Source organism: Sapajus apella, unplaced genomic scaffold, assembly GCF_009761245.1.
Source record: "Sapajus apella isolate SASKATOON/1434 unplaced genomic scaffold, GSC_monkey_1.0 scaffold94, whole genome shotgun sequence".
NCBI classification, from domain to species: Eukaryota; Metazoa; Chordata; class Mammalia; order Primates; family Cebidae; genus Sapajus; species Sapajus apella.
The window spans coordinates 2,118,706-2,142,324 of NW_022437034.1; the positions used below are offsets into that span (position 1 = coordinate 2,118,706).

Genomic DNA, 23,619 nt, shown 5'->3' on the forward strand with positions numbered 1-23,619 from the left:
TAAATAAACCACTTCCAATTTAACAACTTGGGTATGACGTGTCTGTTTCGGGTCCGTGGAAGTAAAGCCGGCCTGTGGATGTACCGCTGCGTTTCTCCCATGGAACCATAGCGTTTGTGGACTTGGAAGGAGCCTTAAAATTTGCTGGGCCCTCTACTTTACAGATGTGGAGACCGAGGCCAGGGAGGAAAGGACATTCCCAGGCTCACATGGTACAGATTATGTGCAAAGCAAGGAGGCTCCTTTTATTCGGGGCAGGCCTGACACCCAGAGTGAAAAAAGAGCCTAGAGTGGGGGGCGCCCAAGACACGCTGTGGAGCAGCAGGACGTCTCCTGGGCCTGCCAGCGATGGGTGGCTGAGGCTGCCCAGGCACTGCCAGGGTTACAATGCCCCGAGACGCAGGGGACATTACTCCCTGGAATGGTGTCCCTCCCTTTTACAAGGCAAACGGGATCATTTGTATTATTTTTCCAAGTGGCCCAGAGGACACATGACGAAAAAATGCATTTACTGCACCAGTACGTTTTCTGGCAGATGGACTTACGCTCTTTTGCATAACTTTCTTCCCATCCGAGGGAACCACAGCACCCCCCCACTGGAAGGATAGGCATTGATGGCTGCACAGGCATCAAACCTTAGGGTGATCTGCTTTGGGCTTCCCTTCTCCTCTGTTTTAGCTATTAGTTTAGTAGGGCTATTCCATTGCCCTATTAGGAGTCTAATTTCAAAAGTCGTATGTGTAGGGGGCTCTGATGGGTTGTAGCATACATCGGGTTGTCCATCCCCTGGATTACACACCTTATACTGAGTACTGTTATGTAAACTGGTTCCGTTTTGTGTCCCTGTGCACTCATAATAACTGTAGATCAAAAGAACGGCAGTAACTTTATGTCCTGCCTTAGTAACCTCATGTACACACTGAGAGCATTCTTCAAAATTAGTTAAGGTCCCTACTGTACACGTCCAAATATTAAGAAGAAGTCCCACGATGCCTTTCCTCATGCTTCGGCCGTACGTGGACTAGCCAGCTTCCGGGATGTGTCTGGAGCAGGGCTTGTTGTCCTTTTTAAGGTGATTTTGCAGTCGTTGTCTGGGTCTGGTCTAGCCTCCCAAGCTTCAGCTGCTGCCAGTTTGACACGGCTGCGGTGGATCCAGGCTGGGATTCCCTCTACCTTTACGGCTGTGGGAGTGGTCAGGATCACAGCCTGGGGTCCTTTCCACCGTGGCTTCAGAGGGACTGCATTCCAGTCCTTTATCCACACACAACTACCCGGTAAGAAAGGGTGAACTGGGGAGAATAAACTTACAGGGCATCTTTCATTTACCCAGGTTGAAATTTCCTGAGTGGTTTTCCCTAGAGCTTGTAGCTGTTTTTTCAGCTTAATTTTCCCCACTCCCGAGGAGTTCCCAGGAGTGCCTGCAGTATGGGAGGGGGCCTATAAGACTTCATGGGGGGATATCGGGAGGACATCTAACGTTGAGTAACACCAAGGGAAGTGCCTGCACCCACTTTAATTCTGTTTCCTGGCACATTTTCCCTAAGCTGTTTATCTGCTCCATCTTCTGCTTGGAGAAAGTCCTTCCCCTCCTGAATTTAACAGTCCTTCTCTTTGTACAGTGTCCCATGTACTTGAGGAGTGAAAAAGGCATACTGGGAATTAGTATAGAAGTTCACAGCCTTATCTTCACTCAGTTCTAGGGCCCGGGTCAGAGCAATAAATTCAGCCTTCTGAGCCCAAGTACCCTGAGGCAGTGGCACGGTCCCAGTCCCGGTGTCCAGGGTTACTGCTGCACAGCCTGCACAGCTTCCTCCTCGTGGATTAACAAAACTGCTTGTATCCACAGTCTACTACCGTCCGTGGTTGATCCCAAAGATTGGGCCTGCTGGAATAAACTGAGTCTAATACTTCAACACAGATGTGTTTAACCGGGCCTTCTGACACCGGGGGCAAATCGCCGGGTTTAAGGTGTTGCAGACCTCAATGGTGATGCGGGGATTTTCACAGAGCAGGCTCTGGTATTTGGTTAACCTGGCATTTGTCAACCAATGACGTCCTTTGGTATTCATTAGAGTTTCTACCGTGGGGGGGGGTTTGATATTTGAATTTTGCCCCAGAGCTAGCTTGTTAGCCTCTTGTGCTAGAAGAGCAGTTGTTGCTAGGGCCCTTAAACATGGGGCCATCCCATGGAAACTCCATTTAGCTGCTTGGAGAGATAAACTACAGGCCTGGGCCAAGGTCCCACTGTTTGTGTTAGAATTCCAACTGCCATTTTTTTTTTCTTTTTGACACCTACAGCGTGATTGTTAATCAGCGTGATTGTTAAATCAGGTAACCTCAAAGCTGGGGCTGACAAAAGTTTTGCTTTTAGTTTCTGATAGGCCTGGTACTGCTGAGATCCCCATTTAAAGCGTTCCTTGTCTCCCCACTTTGTCACTTTGTATAGGGATTTGGCCAGTACTGCAAAGTTTGGAATTCACAATCTACAGAAGCCCACGGCTCCCAGGAACTCTCTCACCTGCCTTCTAGTCTCAGGTTCCAGCAGGTTGCAAGTGACTTGTTTCCTGTCTACTCCTAGGCTGCTACACTCTCCCTGCTGGATGGTGAACCCCAGATATCGCACTTGCTGCCAGCAAATCTGGGCTGGTGTTTTTTAGACACTTTATACCCACAGTCCTCCAGGTGCTAAAGGCATCTGTTCCTTTAGCACACCTGACTGCTATGGGGTGTCCCAATAAAAGGTCATCAGCATAGTGGAGCAGCATTCAGCCTAAGTCCTTAGCAGGAAACTTCTGGAGGTCATGGGCTAGTGCCTCCCCAAAGATGGTGGGGGAGTTCTTGAACTCCTGGGGAAGCCGGGTCCAGGTGTACTAGGTGGTCACAGCTGTTTCTGGATTCTCCCATTGAAACGCAAATTGTTTCTGACTCTCCAGGGCCAGTCCAATGGTAAAGAAAGCACTCTTAAAGTCCGAGCAGGTGAGCCAACTATCCTCCACTGGTGATACTCCCCACAGCGTGCACAAGTTGGGTGCAGGTGGGTGCAAAGTCACTGTAGTCTGATTAACCAAACGCAAGTCCTGCACTGGCCTGTAGTCTTCAGTCCCTGGTTTAGTTAGGAAGAGTCTCCACCCCCCCTTCTAAGGGACTGTGAGAGCCATGATAATCCCTACCTGAGGCAGTTTCAGCTGCAGGGAGTCTTATCAGTGAAGGTGATAGTAGTAGCTCTTAGTTTGCTCAGCAAATCTCTCCCCAAGAGGGGTAGGGGCAGTCTGGCATGAACGAGAACTGATGTATAACCTATGGCCTCCCACCGCACAGGTCTGAGGCAAACAGAAAGACTGTTTCTCTGACACCCCAGTAGCTCCAACAATATTGGTTGTTTCCTTTGATAGGGGGGTTACAGGCCTGTCATCCTGACCATGGGCTCTTTGGGACAAATGAGCCTGGCCCCCTTCAGTCCAGTGGCCCTTCCGTTAGATTGAACAGAGCTCCTTCATTTTCATCTGAAGCCTCATGCTTAAGATCGCCCTGTTTTCCTGTCAACTGGGGGCACTTGTCCTTCCAGTGTTCCACTTCCCTACAGTAAGCACACTGGTCACGCTGCAGGCGTGGGTGATTAGACTGGTAGCTTTCCAGGAACCCCCTCCCCCGCTTCTGGGGGTGCTCCTCTAATAGCGGCAGCTATCAAGTCGGCATTTCGTGGAGCCTGACGCTCGTTTTCTCTACAACTTTCTCTGTGGCTTACCGCGTCTCTGTTCACAAACAGCTGGTTAGCTATTTGCAGTAACTGAAGTATTCATGTCCGCAACTCTGCCTGTTTCTGCAATTTTCTCCTAATGTCTTCTGCACATTGACTGACTAATGCCATATTTACCATATGTTGGTTTTCGGGGCTCTCAGGATTGAAAGTATACATGCGATAGGCTTCACACAGCCTCTCATAGAGCTGTGCAGGGCTTTCGTCTTTCCCTTGAATGACCTCAGAGACTTTATTGATGTTTGTAGCCTTCTGGGCTCCCTTTTTCAATCCTTCCAGCAAGGCCTTTCTGTACTGGATTAACCTCTGCATGCCCTCCGGGGTGTTTGGATTCCACGGGGGTCAGTCCCCCGTAACTGGACCCTGACACATTTGGCGGTTCTGGTAATCTGCAGGAACATGCTGCTTTAACCATTTGGAGGTGGCTTGGAGTACTCTCCGGCTTTCATCCATGTTAAGAAGATACATAAGCAGCTGGTGGCAATCAGCCCAAGTGGGATTATGAGTCTGAATAATAGTTTGCAGTAGGTCAATGAGAGCTGTGGCTCTTGGTATAAGACAGGTGGTTACTTTCCCAGTTGATAAGATCAGTTGAAGTGAATGGCAGGTATGTGAAAAGACACCTTTCCACCATATGGCCATTGTCATCCACTCCTGTATACCTCTGCTCTCTTAAAGGCATCTGCACCCCTGCCCTGGGTCACAGGCGGGCTGCTAGAGGTGGGGCTGGAGTTCCTCCTGGGAAGCAGGCGGCTATGGGAGGGGGGTCTCTCTACATTCTCTCTTGTCTACTCCGGGTGGTTTAGGGGTGTGCAATTCTGGTGGAGGTGCTGAGGTTTCAGGCTCAGGGGCAAGGAATCCTTCCCCCAGACCAGGAGGAGGGGATATTATTGGTAAAAACTCTTCTGCCACTGGATTTGCCAGGACCTTAGGAGTCAGTAGCCCTCGGTGGGTGGAGCAGGGCTTTTCCCAGGTATGTGCACGTGCAAGACTGTGTGTGTCTGTACACATACACACGCACCGGGTGGATATTATTGATACTGTACACACACACGTCATCCCCCTCCTGCTACCCCCACAGCAATGTAATAAGAACACCTTTCCATCCTGGAATACATTGAACTACATCCTCATTTTTAATGATGACACAGTACCCCATGGTGTGACTAGATGATCATTTATTGAACCAAAATCCCCCAATGCCATAAACTTCCTGTACAGCCTGTAGAACTGTGAGCCAATTAAACCTCTTTTCTTTATAAATTACCCAGCCTCAGGTAGTTCTTTATAGCAATGTGAGAACAGACTAATACAAAAAAATGGTACCAGAGAAATGAGGCATTGCTATAAAGATATTTGAAAACTTTGGAACTGGGTAACAGGAAGAAGTTGGAACAGTTTGAAGGGGTCAGAAGAAGACTGGAAGATGTAGAAATGTTTGGAATTTCCTAGAGACTTGAATGTTGTGACCAAAATGCTGATAGTGATATGGACAGTGAATTCCAGACTGAGGAGGTCTCAGATGGAGATGAGAAATTTATTGGGACCTGTAGTAAAGGTCACTCTTGCTATGCTTTAGCTAAGAGATGGGCAGCAATGTGCCCCTGTTCTAGAAATCTGTGAAACTCTGAACTTGAGAGAAATGATTTAGGGTATCTGGTAGAAGAAATTTCTAAACAGCAGTGTTCCAGATGTATCCTGGCTCCTCCTAACAGCATAAACTCATATGCGTTTGCCAAGATATGATCTAAAATTGGAACTTATGTTTAAAAGGAAAGCAGAGCATAGCAGTTTGGAAAATTTGCAGCCTGACCATGTGGTAGAGGGACTCATTTTCTTAGGAGAAATTCAAGCAGGCTGCAGAAATTTGCATAAGTAGAAAAGCCAAATGTTAATAGTCAAGACAATGGGGAAGATGTCTCAAAGAAGTTTCAGAGGACTTCATGGCTGCCCCTCCCATCACAGGCCTGGAAGCCTAGGAGGGAAAATGGTTTCATGGGCTAGGCCAACGGCCCCACTGCCCTGTGCATCCTCAGGACATGGCACCCTGTGTCCCAGCCACTCCAGCTCTAGCCATGACTAAGGGCCCCAGATACATCTTGGGCTGCTGCTCCAGTGGGTGCAAGCCATAAGAAGCCTTGGTGGCCTTCCACGTGGTATTGGCCCTGCGGGTGCACAGAGGACAAGAATTGAGACTTGGGAGTCTCTGCCTAGATTTAGAAGGATGTATGGAAACTCCTGGATGTCCAGGAAGAAGTCTGTTGCAGGGGCAGAGCCCTCATGGATAACCATTACTAGGCCAGTGCAGAGGAGAAATGTGGGGTTGGAGGCCCCCCTACAGAGTCCTTACTGAGGCACTGCCTAGTGGAGCTGTGAGATGAGGGCCATCATCTTCCAGACCCCAGAATGGTAGGTCCACTGACAGCTTACACCATGTGCCTGGAAAAGTTGTAGGCAATCAACACCAGCTTGTGAAAGCAGCCAAGTGGGTGGTACCTTGCAGAGCCACAAGGGTGGATCTGCCCATTGCCTTGGAGCTCACCTCTTGTGTCAGTGTAGCCTGGATGTGAGATATGGAGTCAAAGGAGATTATTTTGGAGCTTTAAGATTTAATGACTGCCCTTCTGAGTTTCAGACTTGCATGGGGGCCTGTAGCCTCTTTATTTTGGCCAATTTCTCCCATTTGGAATAGAAGCATTTACTCACTGCCTGTACTTCCATTGTATCTTGAAAGTAACTAACTTGTTTTTGATTTTCCAGGCTCATAAGTGGAAGGGACTTGCTTAGTCTCAGGTGAGATTTAGGACTTTTGAGTTAATGCTGGAACAAGTTAAGGCTTTGAGGGACTGTTGAGAAGGCATGTTCGTGTTTTGAAATGTGAAAAGGACATGAGATTTGGGAGGGGCCGGGGCAGAGTGATATGGTTTAGATTTATGTCTTCACCCAAATCTCATGTTGAATTGTATTCCTCAATGTTGGAGGAGGGACCTGGTGAGAGGTGATTGGATCATGAAGGCAGATTTCCCTCTTGCTGTTCTTGTGATAGTGAGTTCTCATGATCCAGTTGTTTGAAACTGTGTAGCACCTCCCCCTTCACTCTGTTTCTCTCCTGCCATGATGTGAAGACATGCTTGCTTCACCTTCACCCTTCTGCCATGATTGTAAATTTCCTAAGGCCTCCCTAGCCATGCCTCCTGTATAGCCTGTGGAACCATAAGTCAATGAAACCTCTTTTCTTTAGAAATTACACAGTCTCAGGTAGCTCTTTACAGTAGTGTGAGAGTGGACTAATACATATATTTATTTAAGCAAAAAAAAGAAAGGTAAATTTTAATGAGCATTAAGGAAGAGTATAGGTGGTAAACAGTTGTAACAAGGCTGGGTGTAGTGGTTCACACCTGTAATCCTAGCACTTTGGGAGGTGGAGGTGGACAGATTGCTTGAGCCCAGAAGTTAAAGACTAGCCTGGGCAGCATAGGGAGACCCTGTCTCTACACAAAAATACAAAAATTAGCCAGGCATGGTGGCACGTGCCTGTAGTCCCAGGTACTGAGGAGGCTGAGATAGGAGAATTGCTTGGGTTCAGGAGTGGAGACTGCAGTGAGTTGCACTCAAACCTGGACCACAGAATGGGAATCTGTCTCAAAAAAAAAAAAAAAAAAAACAGGTATAACAAAATTCCTGATAGGAGTATGGGAATGGTTCAAGTTTAAAACCAAGGGCTCTTGTCAGTCAGAGCCAGGACTCCGGAGCCTGGTGAATCTGGATTTAAATTCGGAAACCTCGGCTTACCAGCTATAAGACCTGAGATTATTGTGGATCCTTTTCATCACACATGACACAAAAATCACCTACTTTTGTACACTCATTCTCATAGCAGCATTATTCACAGTAGACAAAAAGTGGAAACAACCCAAGTGTCCATCAATGGATGAATGGATAAACACAAGGTGGTATATTCATACAAGGGAATATCATTTAGGCTTAAAAAGGAAGGAAATTGGCCTGTCAGGGTGACTCACGCCTGTAATCCCAGCACTTCGGGAGGCTGAGGTGGGCAGAGCACTTGAGGCCAGGTGTTCTAGATCAGCCTGGCCAACGTGGCAAAACCCTGTCTCCACTAAAAATACAAACATTAGCTGGGTGCGGTGGCACACGCTTGTAATCCCGCCTACTCGGGAGGCTGAGCAAGAGAATTGCTTGAACCTGGGAGGCAGAGGTTGCAGTGAGCTGAGATTGCTCATTGCACTACAGTCTGGGCAACAAGAGCGAAATTCTGTCTCAAAAAAAAGGAAGGAAATTCTGACATATACAGTACTGCAACATGAGTGAAGAGTGAGAACATCATGCTAAGTGAAATCAGCCAGGCACGGAAGGACAAATACTGTGTGATTCCACTTAAGTGAGGTACCTAGAGTAGTCAATTCCAGAAAGACAGAGTAAAATGGTGTTGCCAGGAACTAGGAGAGGAGGGAATGGGGAGTTATTGTTTAATGGGCATGGAGCGTTAGCTTTGCAAGATGAAAAGAGTTGCGTGGACAGATGGGAGTGATGGTGGCACAGCGACGTGAATGTACTTCATGCCACTGAACTGTGTATTTTAAAATGGTTAAGATGGTAAATTGTATGTTAAAAAAAGTACACGTAAAAATCAACTATTGGATGAAGAAGAAATTTTATTGCCTCAAATATGGGGAAGGGTGGAGAAGAATCAGGAGCCTCAGGTGTGACTGTATCCAGGACTTTGTCCACATAGAACAATGATGGAATCCTCTGAAACTCGAACCTTCCTTCCCCCGCAAAAAAAATTTCCAAGGGACAGACTGTGATTGGCCCAGCTTGGGTTAAATGTTTGTCCTATCCCTGACCAGTCCTATTGATATAGGCGGTAGAAAGAAATTATTTAGCAGATAGTGAGGGTTAAAGAGTGCTTGGTAGTGCTTTCCTTTAAACAAAAAGCAGCCCAAGAAATCTTTTTTTTTTTTTTTTTTTTTTTTTTTTTAACAAAGAGAGCCTAAAAAATCGAGCGGCAAGCATAAATAAGGAGGCTGGAAGCTTGCACAGGGGAGTGTTGGCAGCTGTGCCAATAGAAAAGGGCTACCCGGGAGCCAGCCGTGTCCAACATGGAGGCTCCATCTTCGCTTTTATTGTTACCACATGTACAGTAAAGGAATAGGCAACATGACGCAGGCCAGGCAGAGGACCTGCCTGCATAGTAAAAGACTAGAGTGAGGGTGGCCAGAAATTCCCACCCTATGCAAATGGCACACCTAAGTCCTAACCAGTTTTTTGCGGCCTATGCAAAAGGCACGCCTGGTCCAACTGATTCCCACCCTATGTTAATAAGACACCACCTCCTCAAGCTCATCTATCTAACTCCATGCATTTCACCATGGAACCAGCAACCTATTTCTCTGAGATTTCTGTCTGCAGCAGAGAGCTCTTCTCTTTCACCTGTTAAAACTTCCATTCTTAACCTGACTCTTTGTGTGCCTGCATCTTTGATTTTCTTGGCTGCGAGACAACAAACCTCAGGTATTACCCTAGACAACGAGGCTGCTTCACTGTGCCAACGGATGGGGTCTCTGGTTGGACAGTGCTAGGTTTTACATTCCTGGACAGCCAAAAACAATGGCTACCTCCATGGTTAAGGAGACTGGGTCCCAAGAAGGACCTAGACCCTTAAAGGAAAAGATGAAAGGGAAAATCTGCCTCAGTGCTTTAAGGAGAGGAGCAGGGGAAAGGGAGAAGAGAACTTCCAGGAGTTCTCTGTCTCCAGGTCCTGGAGACAGAGAAAACTTGAGAGTGACCAGGGAGTGACCATGGCATCCTGACACCCATGAGAAGTCACCTGGATACCCAAAAGGACAGGTAGCATCTTGGGGAGCAGGGCCTAGAGACTTTCCTGAACATGGCTGCATCGTGTTGCACATGCTGCTGCTGGGGAGACGAACCACAGTGGAAGACGGGCGAGGGGCTTTCAGAACAAGGTGGCTTAATGTTGAATGTGAAGCTGTCTACTTGATTAATGGCAAATCTCCAACCATCCACTAATCTCGATTGAAGCCTGTGGCACAGAAAAGTTTTGCATGAATGGGGTATTTGGGAAAACTCAGGGGGACTGAATTCATCTGAATCAGTGTGAGGTAGAGTGGAGTTGCAAGTACAGCATGGAACCACAGACCATGGAGCCAAGTCCACTTACTTCATCAACTAAGCCAGTAAAATAGCAGCTCAGAGCCGCAGGGGCCATGACCTTATAAATCCCCGATGCCTCCTCCCCACCCCAATTTTCCAGGGAATTTGTAGAAGTGTCATGGAAGACATTGGATTTCCCAGAGAGTTTTCTCTAGATCTTATGCTTTTCAGGAATGTAACCACAGCTTTTGGCTAGAGTGGCTGTAAGGAAGTAGAATGCGGTTTTTTTGTGTTTGTTTTTGTTTTTTTGTTTGTTTTTGTTTTTGTTTTTAATTCTGAGATAGAGTCTCACTCTGTTGCCCAAGCTGGAGTGCACTAGCACGATCTTGGCTTACTGCAACATTTGCCACCCAGGTTCAAGCGATTCTCCTGCCTCAGCCTCCTGAGTAGCTGTGATTATAGGCATCCACCCTCATGCCTGGCTAATTTTGTATTTTTAGTAGAGATGGGGTTTCACCATGTTGGCCAGGCTTGTCTTGAACTCCTGACCTCAGGAGTGATCTGCCGCCTTAGCCTCCCAAAGTGCCGGGGTTACAGGCCTGACCCACCGCGCCTGGCCAGAATACAGTTTTTAGAGCAGAGTTCTGGAGCCAGACATCCAGGTTTTGGGTCCTGGCTCTGCCACTCTTTAACTGTAGGACTTTGGACAAGTTGTTTCATCTGCACGTGTGTAGGTATGTACTGCGTATAAAGCACATAGAACAATTCACATTGTTCATCACTGTGCTCATCACCAGCTTTTACCCGAGTCATGCCTCTGTGGACAGCACACACAAAAAGTAGAAACTCAATTAATTGGCAACAGTGATTATTCTAAGGAGGCCTGCATGGTCTCTGGCCTCTGCTCTACCCTACTCAGAGTCCTGTGTGTCTCGGCTCTAGGAGGGGCAGAATCCCTTTCTCAGGATGCCCTAACTGCCATCGGTCCTTCAGTTCCCCAGAACATAAAAGAACCAGGGAAGCCCCACGTGGAGGTAGCACTTGGGCTTTCCCATGGGAGTGGGGAGTGGGGATGGCTCCGTGCAGCCCATCTCTCTCCTGGAATCAGTGACCCCAAGCACAGGCCTCCCGCTGCTAGGAAAGTGGAAATGCCCTCTCCCAGGGAAGACAGGGTTTTATTTAGTAGGCTTTTCACAGTAGGGGATCAGGTGCTGCTGTGAAGGCGGTGGAGAAAGAAACACCCCTGAACCCTTGGAGCTGCTCTTGAGCAACGCAGGGGCAGGTATTAGGGCTCCTCAGCTCTCTGCCCTCGGCTTCGATGTGTTCTCCTCTGTGTTCTGGCTTGAATGCATCCGGAGGACTTGAGCTTCTCCAATGTACTCTAGTGGGGGGAGAGACAGCAGGCAGGAGAGGACCAGGAAGGCAGGGCCACTACCTGGGAGCTGCAGGTGGATATGTGAGTGCTGAGAGGGAGGTTTGAGTCAACCGCAGCTCCTGCTCTCAGCTCTGCTGGTGATGGAGGAGGGAATCCGACTTGAGAGGAATGGAGTGATTCCCTTCTCCGAATGGAATCTAACCTCCCTTCTTTCAACATCCAAGTAACAAATATCAATGAGGTGCCTATTCTGTGCCTGTCAGCCAGGCACTCTGGACCATTGATGGTCTAATTAGGGAAAATAAGATACATCGAGGATGTGTTTCCTCTTCTCTCCCCCCCAGCCTACTGCACCCCTGTCCCCCACTCTAGTCTAAGGCACCAGGATGAACGCAGTGGTCTCCCTCGCCCCTTCTTGTCTCCCATAGTCCATGCTGCACACAGAGGGGGCACGCCCCCCCTGCTCATGACCCTCTTACGCATCCATGCACACACCTGGCCTTTACCGCAGGCCGGCTTCTCCCACCTGTCTCATCCCTCCCTTACCACTGTCCCCCACAGAAGGCCTTGGCCACCATGGTCTGCTTGCTTTTCCACCAGCGCACCAAGAGGTGGGAGTTTTACTAGCTGGCTCTTCCTAGACTTGGGCAGGGCTGGATCTTCCCTGCTGTTCAGCTCTAGGAGCCCTCTCTCCACCTGCCAGTCCTTGTCACTACCGACCACAGAACCCTGCTTGTTCTCCTTACAGTATCTGTCCCCACTCATCCCCAGGTGTTTTTATTTGTTGTCTGTATGCCTCCTCTCTGGGATATAAGTTCCGTGACAGCAGGAAGTTGTCTGAATTCTTCCTCAATGATCCCCAGAGCTCAGCATGCTGTGGGTGCTCAATAAATATTTGTTAATGAATGATTGAATAGGTGAAGTGAGCCGCTTCCTTGGGCAGGGACTCATCTCCACATTGACTGAAATCTCCTGAGAAATCCAGCCACAGTGGGCCTCGGTGAGCCCCCCTGAATGACCCACTACTTGGAATCTTACCTGGTTTTTCACTTTTTGAAAAAGGTGGTATTTTCGTTTTCTTCGGGGATTGACTGTAACCAAACACAAAGGAGGGGCTGGGAAGGTTATGCAGGGTAGACGGGGAGGTGGGGAAGGCAGTAGAGGCGCAGGCAGCTGTCTGCTCCAGGGAGAGGCAAGAGCCACCCCTCCTGGAGGACCAGAAAACATCTGTCCATGGCTAGCACCCAGGTGGCCTTCCTGTGTCACCCCAGGCCAGACCCAGACAACTGTGGCCCTGCTGTCTGCAGTTAGTTCCACTGGGAATAAAGACCCTCCTGTCCCTGGAGCAACAAGGGATGGACTCTGCACCAGCCCTCCCCCAGCCCTCACTCACTCGTCCCACTGGTTTCCTTGTGGACTCCCCTTTGAGGGACAAGACAAGAACCCTGCGTCTTGATGGAATTACAGTATGAAAGATACTCTTCTGTCTTGTATTGGGCTTTACACCTCCCCACGCCTTTTAATGCGCCTGATGTTACTTTCCCTCCCTACGACTCTGGGAGAGGTCTTTTGAGAGATGGATGAAGCTGACTTTTGCAGCTGGGAGGTGGTTTGCGCAAGGTCACAGTGAAGCCCGTCTTCCTCAGTGTTCCTCCTCTGCTCTCTCAGAGTGGAAGGGAACACCAAGTCCAAGGCCGTGCAAGAACATGCCTTCAAGAAATCTGTCCAGCCCCTACCCCTGCTTCTTCTTGCCAAGCCCACCCATGCTCCAGACTCACCAAACTTGGCATTCCCCAAGTGGATACCTTCCTGATTTCCATGCCTTCGCCCCGGCTGGTCCCACTTTCGGGGATGATCTTTTCCCGTGCTTTTATTTGCTCAATCAAATCCTATCCCTCCTATCAGTGTTCCCCAAACTCTGTTGGAAACACTCAGGTGACTTAAAAATACAGGCCCCCCTGCTTCACCCCTGGCCTGCTACATTGGAATCTCTAGGGGTCTGCATTTTTAACACTCCCGGGGCAAAGCTGAGTGGGGCTGGGCTTGGGAGTCAGATGGGTCCGGGTCTGAATCCCAGCCCTTCTGTTGACCAGCCAGGTTACTTTGGGAAGGCCATTCAGTTGTTCCTGAGCCTCAGTTTTCCCATTTGTAAAATGAAGCTAATACTGCCTCTGTGGGTTGTTGGATGGACTAGAAAAATGTGAAGCACCCAGCGGTGTCAGGCACTTATCCAGCTCAGTGTGGCCTTGCTGACTCTCAGGCTCCACCCACCTGCTTTGTGAGGCCTCCCCCAGTTGGTAATCTTTCTCCTCCAGTCATCAGGGCACTTGGTACTGGTATAAAGGCACCGCCTCGTGTTAGCATTTCCTCTTTACTCACGTCTTCCCATAGACCAAAGAGCTTCTGAAGGGCTAGGTGTGGCTAAACTGGCCCTGGTTACAGCTGACACTGGTGGTCCCCTCCACTGCTCTCCCCACCCTGGCAGCCCGGGGTGGTCTGGCTTTGGGCAGCACTGGAAGGTCTCCCAGACAGGCTGAGTCAGCCCGGGCCCTGGCCAGTGCCAGGCTCCTTTCTCCAGGTCCCACTGGCCTCACCTGGGAGGACAGAAGGCTGCAGAAGGGCAGGGGAGGGGTGCGGGGCCCACCTGCAGGGTGGCTCTTGCTTCTCTTGAGGAGGTTCCTGCATTTCTTGGAGCTGGTTTAGGAGGTTTTCTGTAGGAATGGAGACTAGGGGCTGCGGAAGGAGCTGGGCCACCGCTGTCTGCAGGAGTCCCAGAGCCAGGTCTTTTTCTGAAAGCATAGCCTGGGGTCAGAGTCCTCAGTCCCCAGCCCCCTTCCTGTCTCTGCAGGGGGTGGGTTGGGGGCAGAAGCAGGGCCTCCAGCTCTTGCTCAGCCCTGTGATCCAGGGCAGTTTTCTCTAAGCATCCCACCTTCTGCCCTCAGGTCCCCTCAGGAGAGCTCCCCCTTCTCTCCTGGCCTCCGTGTGCAGAGCCCCCAGCCCTTCCACATCCCTGTCCTGCCACACAAACATATGTGTACCTTGTTCTCAGCCCCAGCTGGCCCTCCTGCCCACCATGTCCCCGGGCCCACTCTAGGAAGTTACCCAGAACTTGCCTTCCTCCTCCTCTTCCTTTTCTCCCCCCACTCTTCCCCCTCCTCCTCCTCTTCCCCCTCCTCCCCCTCTTCCCCCTCCTCCCCCTCTTCCCCCTCCTCCCCCTCCCCACCCCCCTCCCTCTCCTCCATCTCTCTCCTATCTAGGAAGTCTTCTCCAGCTAGCTTCCTGGCTCTCATCACTCCTCACCCTTCTACTCAGATGCCCCCCCACCCCCTGTCCCAGTGTGCCCATGTGTGTATTCATGTTTGTGTGTATATATGTGTGTGTCCCTATGTGTGTATACTTGCACCTGTGTGTGTGTGGGTCTCCCACTGCGGTGTGTGAGGGGCTGTGTCTGCTAAGTACAGTCTTTGGATTTCTCCCTCCCAGGTGCCGAGGCCTGGGGTCAGCATGAAAGGGGGTCCCCTCCAAGAAGCAGGGGTAAGGAAATCCTGCTAAAGAATGGGGGAGGAGGAAGCAGAGATACCGTCCGGCTGGGAAAGGCTAGTTGGGGGCTCCAAAATGGAGGAGGAGAGGCCCCATGGAAGGGCCCCTCCGGGGTGGGAGCAGAGTGACGTTTGAGTCCTGCAGAACCAGAGATCAAGGGCAGGACCTTGGGAGCCTCCACTAAGACAGTGCTGCCGGGCTGTGTCCTCACCCTTGGGCGGAGCGTAGAGCAGCCAGAACTGGATCGCACTCAGTGAGTCTGTTTCCAGGATCTGACACAGGAGCTCCAGGACCTGTGAGCAGGAGGCCAGCATGTTCCAGCCAGGAGTCCAGGCAAATGTAGGTTTGGAGGGCACCAAGGGGCCCCTTCCACCAAAGTGGGCTCCCAGAGGTGCCTGCTGGGCTAAACGTTCTTCCACAAGTTTCCCTGCCTTTTCTCACATTGGACGTCATGCTTAACAGAGGGATTTCTCTCACAACAGCCCTGGAGGAAGATTCTAAACCTTCCTGCTGGACAGGTGGGGAATCCGAGGCCCTGAGAGGGGACGCTAGCGGGAAGTTGGTGGCAGAACGCGGCCTCAGCTGTCAGCTCTGTGGACCCCACATCCCTGCAGCCTGATCGGCTGGTTATTCCCTCGGGCCCCACACGGGGAAGCCAAGGGCAGAGCTGGCCAGTCAGCTCCTCAGAGACATACCAAATCCCACATGTCAGGGCCTCGGTATGGGGATTTAAGGAACCCCATGCACGCCCACCCGAAGGTCCTGGAGTCTGGAGATGTTGGAAGAGGTGGGGGAAGCCCAGCGAGCAGCCCGAGGGGCAGCACAGGCCGGTCCTGCAAACCGCGCAGCGCATGGCTCCCTCCCACAGAGCAGGGGAACGCTTGGCTCCTCGCGTCATCCTCAGCCTTTGACATCTTTGCTACTTCTGGGCTCATTTTCCCCTGTGTTCTTCAGTCAGGTAGCATCAGAAAAAGGCCCAGCTCTGTCTCCGATGGGCTACGGGGGCTCCCTAGGCCAGATTGCTGCTGGTGGCTGTAGCTATGGCAGGCTGGAGTTGGGGCCCAAGGTGAAACATGGAACCCCTGGAGTCCTAGGAAAGTGAGGCCCTCTCGGCTCTTGGCGGTCCATCACCCCAGGACCTGGAGGGGCCCGTCGGTCCCCAGCAGGTCGGCCTCATCCTCAGCAGAGTGGAATCTGGGCTGGACCTCTCCCCAGGCCGCTGCCTGCTTAGCGGCCCACCCTGGCCCTCAGGTGCCCACCCGCTGTGCTGACCCAACCTGACCTGCCCCTGGGCCCTTCTCTATTCTCTGAGTCCAACTTACCTGCCCTGTGCCCCCTCCCTACAGGACCCGAGAACCTAATTCCAGGCGAGATGAGGCCGCCTTATGGTGGAGAAAGCACCTTAGTCCTGACTATGCTGCTCCTTCTCAGGGGACCTGGCCCATGGACCTATCACTTGGCAAGGCCTCAGCCTCCCCATCCCTGGCATGGGGGTACCAGGCCCTATCTGCTCTATCCACTTTGCTCCACTGTGGCAAGGTTTCAGCGAGAGTGTGTGTTTGGCAGTGCTGGTCACAAGGAAGGTGGCTGGATGCTAGCTCCACCTCTGGCCGTCCTTGGAGGACACTGTGCATTTTCACAGGGACCCCCGATACCTTAACCCACGGGGATGAGGTATGGACTCATCTCAGGCCTCAGTGGGGAATGTGAGCATAGAGGAGGCGGGCTCTGTGCTCACTGAAGCACAGGCCAGGTCCCTCTCTGAGTGTGCACACCAGGCTGGGCCTAGCCGTGCAGGCTATGGGGTGTGGCCTGCTGGGGTGGACAGGAACTCCTTCTTCACCCACCATTGCAGCTCCCTTCACTAACCCATCAAATGCCATAGCTGGAAGGGGCCCTCGATGACAAGGCATTTATGCTTCCAGTGGATAGATCACAGAACCAGGGCCCAGAGAGGGGAGAGGACTCATATGGAAACCTAGAGGCAGGGGGGTCATAGCCCCAGCTGCTGACTCCCCAGGGCTGGAGTTTTCTGGTCTTAATAGTCCTAGGAGCCAGTATCCCTGAGACGGGCCTTGCCCTAAAGCGGTTTGTAAGACTCCTGATTTGGAGAGCCAGGAGCCTAGGAGCAGAACCGGGGCCTCACCAGCAGCTCCTGATCCTGAAGGAGGAAGGCCCCGATTCCTTCGTCTCTGCTCGAAGACTGGCTCCCCTCGCTCTGGTGGGAGCTGCGGTGGCTGACAGCCCGGGTGGAAGTGGGAATGAGCCTCCCAGTCTCCGCTGAGTACTTTGCCCCCTGCTCCCGTGGAGGCTCCTCCTTCTGCTGGGACAAAAGTGGCCAGAGACTCCAGGTAGTCAGCAAACAGAAAAGAAGAGGGCTGAGGGGAGGAGAGAAGGAGGAGGCTGGGTCACAATTCCAGGGCACTGTGCCCCCCAAACCCCAGCAGCACAGTGTTGCCAGGGTCTTAGGGTCTCATCCAGGTCTGCCCCCCACCCCCACCTGCCCTAGACCCCTCCTTGGCATCCCCAGCCCTCTCTCCAGCAGCCAGACCTCCCACTATCAGCTCTCATGCTTAAACTAGCAAAAGCTCCTCCTCCTGGAACTCAGTAATGGAGGGTCGATCGCTGGATGCTTGCAGCTGGTTCTCGTTTTTCTTCCCAGGTAGGTCCTCCCTGCTGCCCCTCCCACAGCCATCAGAGATCTGAAGAGCATCCTGCACCAAGGGCCCACCGCCTACCTTAATTCCCAGCTCAGCTGCCCCCCAGGTCTGTCCCAGAGAGGCCAGGGGTCTCCTGCCCTTGCAATTCCAGTTAAGACTGGTAGTATCCTTCTCCTCATTTTAAAGATAGAAAAACTGAGACCCAGACAGCTCAGCTGAGTTGTCCTGGGTGCTGCACCGAGTTAGCTGTGAGCAGGAATGAGATGCCGGGCTTCTGCCTGCCCACTCTGGTTGCCTGAGACAAGGGACAGGACCAGAGACTGTCCTAAGAGCAATTCCAGTCACCTTCAAGCTGTCTCTCAGGTGACTTTACTGTTTTATCACCAAATGGCACCCATGGAGTCACCCCCATCATGTTTGAAAACCTTTGAGATTCTCTGCTCCTTATGTGATTAGACACTAAAAGATTTGGAGATTAAGAACAAGCTGCTCCTTTCCACATTCAGTTGGCCCCCCCACACCTTTCCCATTGCTGCCCACTTATGGCCCAGTCTCTGATGGTGCCCTGCCTTTGCCAGCTTTGCATCTGCTGTGCTGGGTGCCTCTGCTCAGAACTCCCAAGTCCCCTTGTGAACATCTCACTTAGATAATATTAATGTATTAATCAGTGCCCCCCCACCCACCCGGCCTAGGCTGAACTGACTCAGGAGGGATCTCCTCACATAGGGATGAATCTGTTTCACCTCTTCCCAGACTAGCTCCTGTGTTCCACGCCCACCTCATTCTTCTTCAGCTCATCCTTCTTTGTGAAGAAGGCCACCCGGGAAGCCAGCTCCTTCAACTCCCTCTTCCAGGCTTCTGGGAGGAGAAGACAAGGTCCTGCCAACTGAAGTCAGGGGACCTCGTCCCCTCCCTGTACCACCAGACCTTGGTAGAGGAGTCTGCTGTCCTTCCTGGCCTCCCTACCTGGATCTCAAACGGAAAGGGGGAGGCGGTGCCCTGGAGGGAGAAGGATCTGGATTCACAACATGAGTGGTGGTTGTGGCAGTGGGTAGGGTGTGGGAGTTGGGGGTAGCTTTCCTTCTAGCGGGTGCTGATGTTGATGTCCTAGCCTGTGGCATTTCTAGGAGATGCTGGAGAACAACTGACTACCTTGTGCCAAGATGCACATGGTTTAATCTAGCTTTGCCCCTTTTAGGTCCCTGAGACTAAGACTGAAGCTGAGGAGATATGAACAGGCCTGTTATTAAGAAATCAAACTACTTCCCAGAGAGGGTGGCAAAGAGAGCCACAGCCAGCCTTCCAAGTCTCTCTGCCCTGCACCAGCAGCCCCAGCCCCTTCTCCAGGATCTCTCCCCTGTCCCCACCAAACTGACTTCCAGCACCTCGGTCATGGAAATGGTAAGACTTGGCAGAGCAGAGGCCCCCGGAACGCCGCACCAGCACTGTGGCTGATTGTTCTGGTTGGCCAATGCCTGAATACACAAGCTGCTAAATATTTCCTGTAGCATTCCAGCCTACAGCTGCCAAGTCACATGACTGCAGGCTCAACATCTGCTTGCCCTCTGTGTGTTACTGCTTCTCAAGCACCTCAAATCCAAGCAGGGGTTCATTTCTGCTGGCTAGGATTTGCTGCGTGGGGAGTGATACAGAGATGAGGCTGTCCAAGGAAATGAGAGAAAAAGTGGGGTTCCCCCAACGGACCTCACTGACCTAAGAGCGATGGCCCTTTCCTTCTGGGTACCCGCCCAAGTGAGGCAGCCCTTGGGGAGAGGCCTGAGCCCCAGGAGAGAGGGAGGTATGTCCCAAGTACCCACCAGAAGAAAGCCGGGGGTTCCGGTTAGACTGCGGGTCTCCAATGGGGACAGAGATGGTGGGCATCCCCATTTGACAGCCGGAAAAGACAGTGGACTCAGGCAAGGGGGCTGGAGAGAATTTGTCCCTGATGACACAGACAGGCTTCCCGGCGAAATCTGCAAAGGGTTAGAGGCTGTGGGAAGGGAGGCTTAGGTGGACCTTAAGAGCTCCAGGAGGCTGGGAAGAGGCTGAAGGGCAGGGTGATTCTGGCTCCACCTCTTCCAGTAACCACAAGCTGATGGATCATCAGAACTGGGAGGACCTTGCAACCACCCAGACCAGCAACCACCGCACCCACGGGGGGACCTTAGAATGGACAGGGGAGGGGACTGCTCAGGGCTACACTGTGAGTTGGGCAGAAGGGAGACAAGAACCTAGGTTTGCTGGGCCCCTACTCCCGAGGACCTTCTGATCTCCTATGACAGGGCAACAAATTGCTGATGTGAGTACACAGGGGTAGGCAGGCAGCTTGAAGATGAGCATGCTAGGGTGAGGGCATGAAGTCACAGTTTGTGGCGGGAGAAGCCCCGGCTCACATCACAGGGAGAGGGATGGAGCCACACCCTCTGCAGAAAACTTCTGCTATCGGTCAGCCTGTGCAAGGCTGTGTGCAGGGCAGCCTGGAGGTGGTGGGGGCCATTTACATGTGAGGACCCTTCTTGCTAACCCTAGGTGATTATTGCATCACTATTGATAGGGAGGCTTGAGGCCTGGTGAGGACTTAGCAGGGCTGCTCTCTGCCCCCTAAAACACTTTCCTTTTGGTGCCAGGACCTCTTGCTCTTGTCCTGGCTCACCACCACTCCTCATCTCCTCTTGCCGACTTCTCATCTTCTCACCCTCTTAATCTCAGGGCCTCCAGGGACCTGTCCCCAGGTTTTTATCTCCTGAACCTACATGGACTCCTTGATGATCCCATCAAGTCCTGCCACTCGAAACACCCCCTCTCGAATGGCTCTCATGCCTGTGTCTCTGCCCTGAACTCCAGATCCGACTGGACACCCTGTACCTCCGCCTGGAGGTCTAGAAAGCATCTCATGTCCTCTATGTCCCACATCCAACATCAAACCTCTGACTCCTCCCAGCCTGCACTAGCCCTTCTGCGGGTTTCCCTGTCTCAGTCCATGCACTCCAGTTTCCCAGGTGCTCAGGCCGAAACTCTCAGTCAGCCTGGACTCTTCCTCTCACATTCTACTTTTTTTTTTTTTTTGAGACGGAGTTTCGCTCTTGTTACCCAGGCTGGAGTGCAATGGCATGATCTCGGCTCACCGCAACCTCCGCCTCCTGGGTTCAGGCAATTCTCCTGCCTCGGCCTCCTGAGTAGCTGGGACTACAGGCACGTGCCACCATGCCCAGCTAATTTTTTGTAGTTTTAGTAGAGACGGGGTTTCACCACGTTGACCAGGATGGTCTCGATCTCTTGACCTCGTGATCCACCCGCCTCGGCCTCCCAAAGTGCTGGGATTACAGGCTTGAGCCACCGCGCCCGACCTCACACTCTACTTTTAAGCAATCACTGAGTCCTGTTGGCTTTACCTTCTATATATCTCCAGGATAGAGCCACAGAGTCTTCCATTTCTAGCCTCTGCTCCAAGCCACAATGAAGACAGAGGCCAGGATGACCTTGCTAAAATTTGTCACTTCTGTGCTCTCAACCTTCCGAGGGCTCCAGTGGACTCAGGGAGGTGGCTTAATGGTGGCAATAGTGGCCCAAATGCCTAGGTGATCTGGGCCCACCGTCTCCCTGACGCCTTCTCTGTTCTCCCCCTCCTACTTACTCCAGCCAGACCAGCTTCTGCTTCCTTGCGGCTCCTCCAACAGAGTGGGAGCACTCTTGCCTTCTGGCCTTTGTATTTGCTAATCTATCTGCCTGAGACATCCTTTTCCCTTTGTGTGCACAGCTCCAATAGTTCTTTGCTCAAATGTCATGTTAATTGCTGTGTGTTCTGTGACCACCTTTGAAAAATAGCAATCTTCCCACCACAGCCTGGGCACTTGACACCTTCCCTGTCTCCCATCCCTCCCCACTGCAGGTCAGCTCCAGGAGGGCGGCCACTATGTCTGTCCTGCTCACTGTTGTATCCCCAAGGCCTACAAAAGTGCCTGACCCGTACTTCACAGTCAATAGATATTTGTGGCTGGCTGGACAGCTGAGCGGCTGATGTGGCCTAAGGTAGAGAACAGAGCACCGCTCCAGGACAGAACTTATCCCTTTCTCTGATTTGTAAAATGAGAGAACCCAGCAGTCAGGGGAATCCTGCATGGAACCTGCCACCCACCCTTGGAGCCCATGCTGCTCTCCTGCCCATCAAGGCGCAGTTCTGGCTTGGGTGCTTGGCAGCTCTGGGATCCTGGCTAGGCCCCCATCCTCTTCGGGTCCCAGCCTGGAAAAAGGCTGCCATCGATTCTTCCTTCCCAGTTCTCAAGATCAATTGTGATACTCCCTCTACTCCCACCCTGACCAGCCAGGCTGTACCTTGGATGTGGGTCACATGCTGGGGGTGTGGGTGGTGCCGGGAGAAGAAGGAGTTGTGACTGAGGTGTCCAAAGTGGTAGGTGCCCGGGGTTTGGGGCTTGGGGGTCCTCAATGCCCGGCGGATCCGCTCGAAATCCACAATGCCTGGGATCACCAGCTCTTTCTGTGGCCCGCTGTCCCCGTGGCTCTTTGGCTTGTGTCCTGACTTCTCAGGTTTCAGCTCAGCCTTTGGACTGAAGGAAAGGGTTTCAGGAGAAGCTAATGGAGCCTCCTCTGCTAGTGGGGCCCACCCAGGCTCATAGCTCAGTGCTTATCACAGAGCCCGTTTCCGAGGAACTCTGAAATCTGGTTTCCTGGGTTTCACCACCACCCACATAGCACCAAAAGCTAGGCCTCCCCCAGAGTCCTTTCCCAATGGCTGCAATCCAGTCCGGTTAGTGTTTCTTATTAGGGAGCTAGCATCCACTTGAGGGAGCTCAGACTCTCCCAACACCCCCGTTTTTTCCCAGAGACCATATCTAAAACCAGAAAGAGAAGCTGCAGGCCCACCTACTCATCAAAACACCTTTGTATATGGAGCAAAGTCACCTTATATACACCCTCTGGGATGGGGCGGGCCCCAGCAAGGGCCTCTCCCCAAGCCAGGCTGTGGACAGCCCAGAGGCCAGCTGTAAGCTGTCAACCTCCCCCAATGCACTCAGGAGCAGTCTTGGCCCAGACTCAGCGTCTGGAGGCCACAGCTGAAGCTTAGGCCAGACCACACCAGCAAGTCCTATTCCCATGGGGTGTCCCTCCTAGGAGAGGAAGAGCTGATACAGCAACTACTGGGGCTGTGACTCTGCAGGGAAGCTTCAAGCTCTGTTCTGCTTCACTGGAGACAAGCTGGCTTGGGTTTTCTGTCTTCTACCCCATACCCCTCCCCTTCCTAAGGACGCTGTGCCTCTGCCCTTGGAGGAAGGTCAAGATCAGCAAAAGTGGGCTATTCCCCACCCGGGGCCTTCTGGGACCACCTGCCTGATGGCTGTCTACATGCCCTTCTCCCGGTGGCCCTGGCTGAAGGGAGTCCTTTCGGAATACCGATGGACTCTGGATGTGCTAAGCAAGGCGTGCTGTTCCCGGACCCTTTAAGGACTTTGCTGACCCAGCCCCTGAGTTTCCTGTTCCATTCTCCACTCGCCTCTAAGGGATCTGAGGCTTAAAGAAATGAAGCAAACCTTCTCTGAAAGTTGCAGTGAACTGTCTTCTTCTACCCCCAAGTAACAGAGCAAATCACCTCCTAAGAACCCCTGGAACTCCCATGCTTAGTGCTTCTGGCACCTGCTCAGGACTTTTCCCTGCCCAGGACGGGCACAACCCATAACCTGGTCTGACTTGGGCCTGAGGACCTGTTGGGGGCCTGGCTGACAGTCGGTGGAAGTCCAGGAAGAACCACTCTCTTGGACTCCTAATTTGCTGAGTTCCCCTAAGGCCACCTTTGTCTTCTACCCTGCCCTACCCCAAGCCCTCCTCTGTCAGCAGGGTGGGCATTTGGAGCCTCACCTCATCAGTGGATGTTCAGCCAGTTGAACATCTGTAGCCATCATATGCTTTCCAGCAGACTAAAGACCAGTGCACTTAATATAGTGTTGAAGATGGAGGACAGGAACTCTCACGAACTGGTGGTAGAAGTGTAAATGGGAACAGACACTTTAGGGGGAGAAATGGTAACGTCTCATAAAATTGAAGATTTGCATGCTGTATCACCCAGCAATTTCTTTCCCAGATATAAGAGAAATTCTCACAGATGTGCAACAGGGGCTACTTATAAGAATATTCAC

At 51.9% G+C, this 23,619-nt stretch overlaps 1 protein-coding gene across 1 annotated transcript; it reads right to left on the minus strand.

The window, feature by feature from the left end:
- Positions 1–11,190: 11,190 nt before the first annotated feature.
- TBATA (thymus, brain and testes associated) lies at positions 11,191–23,382 on the minus strand. The gene is given in 10 exon segments (XM_032256157.1): positions 11,191–11,276; positions 12,309–12,361; positions 13,915–14,059; positions 15,022–15,103; positions 16,957–17,133; positions 18,243–18,325; positions 19,288–19,443; positions 21,803–22,035; positions 22,817–22,981; positions 23,342–23,382. Coding segments are annotated over 10 exon segments (1,221 nt in total).
- Positions 23,383–23,619: the final 237 nt, after the last annotated feature.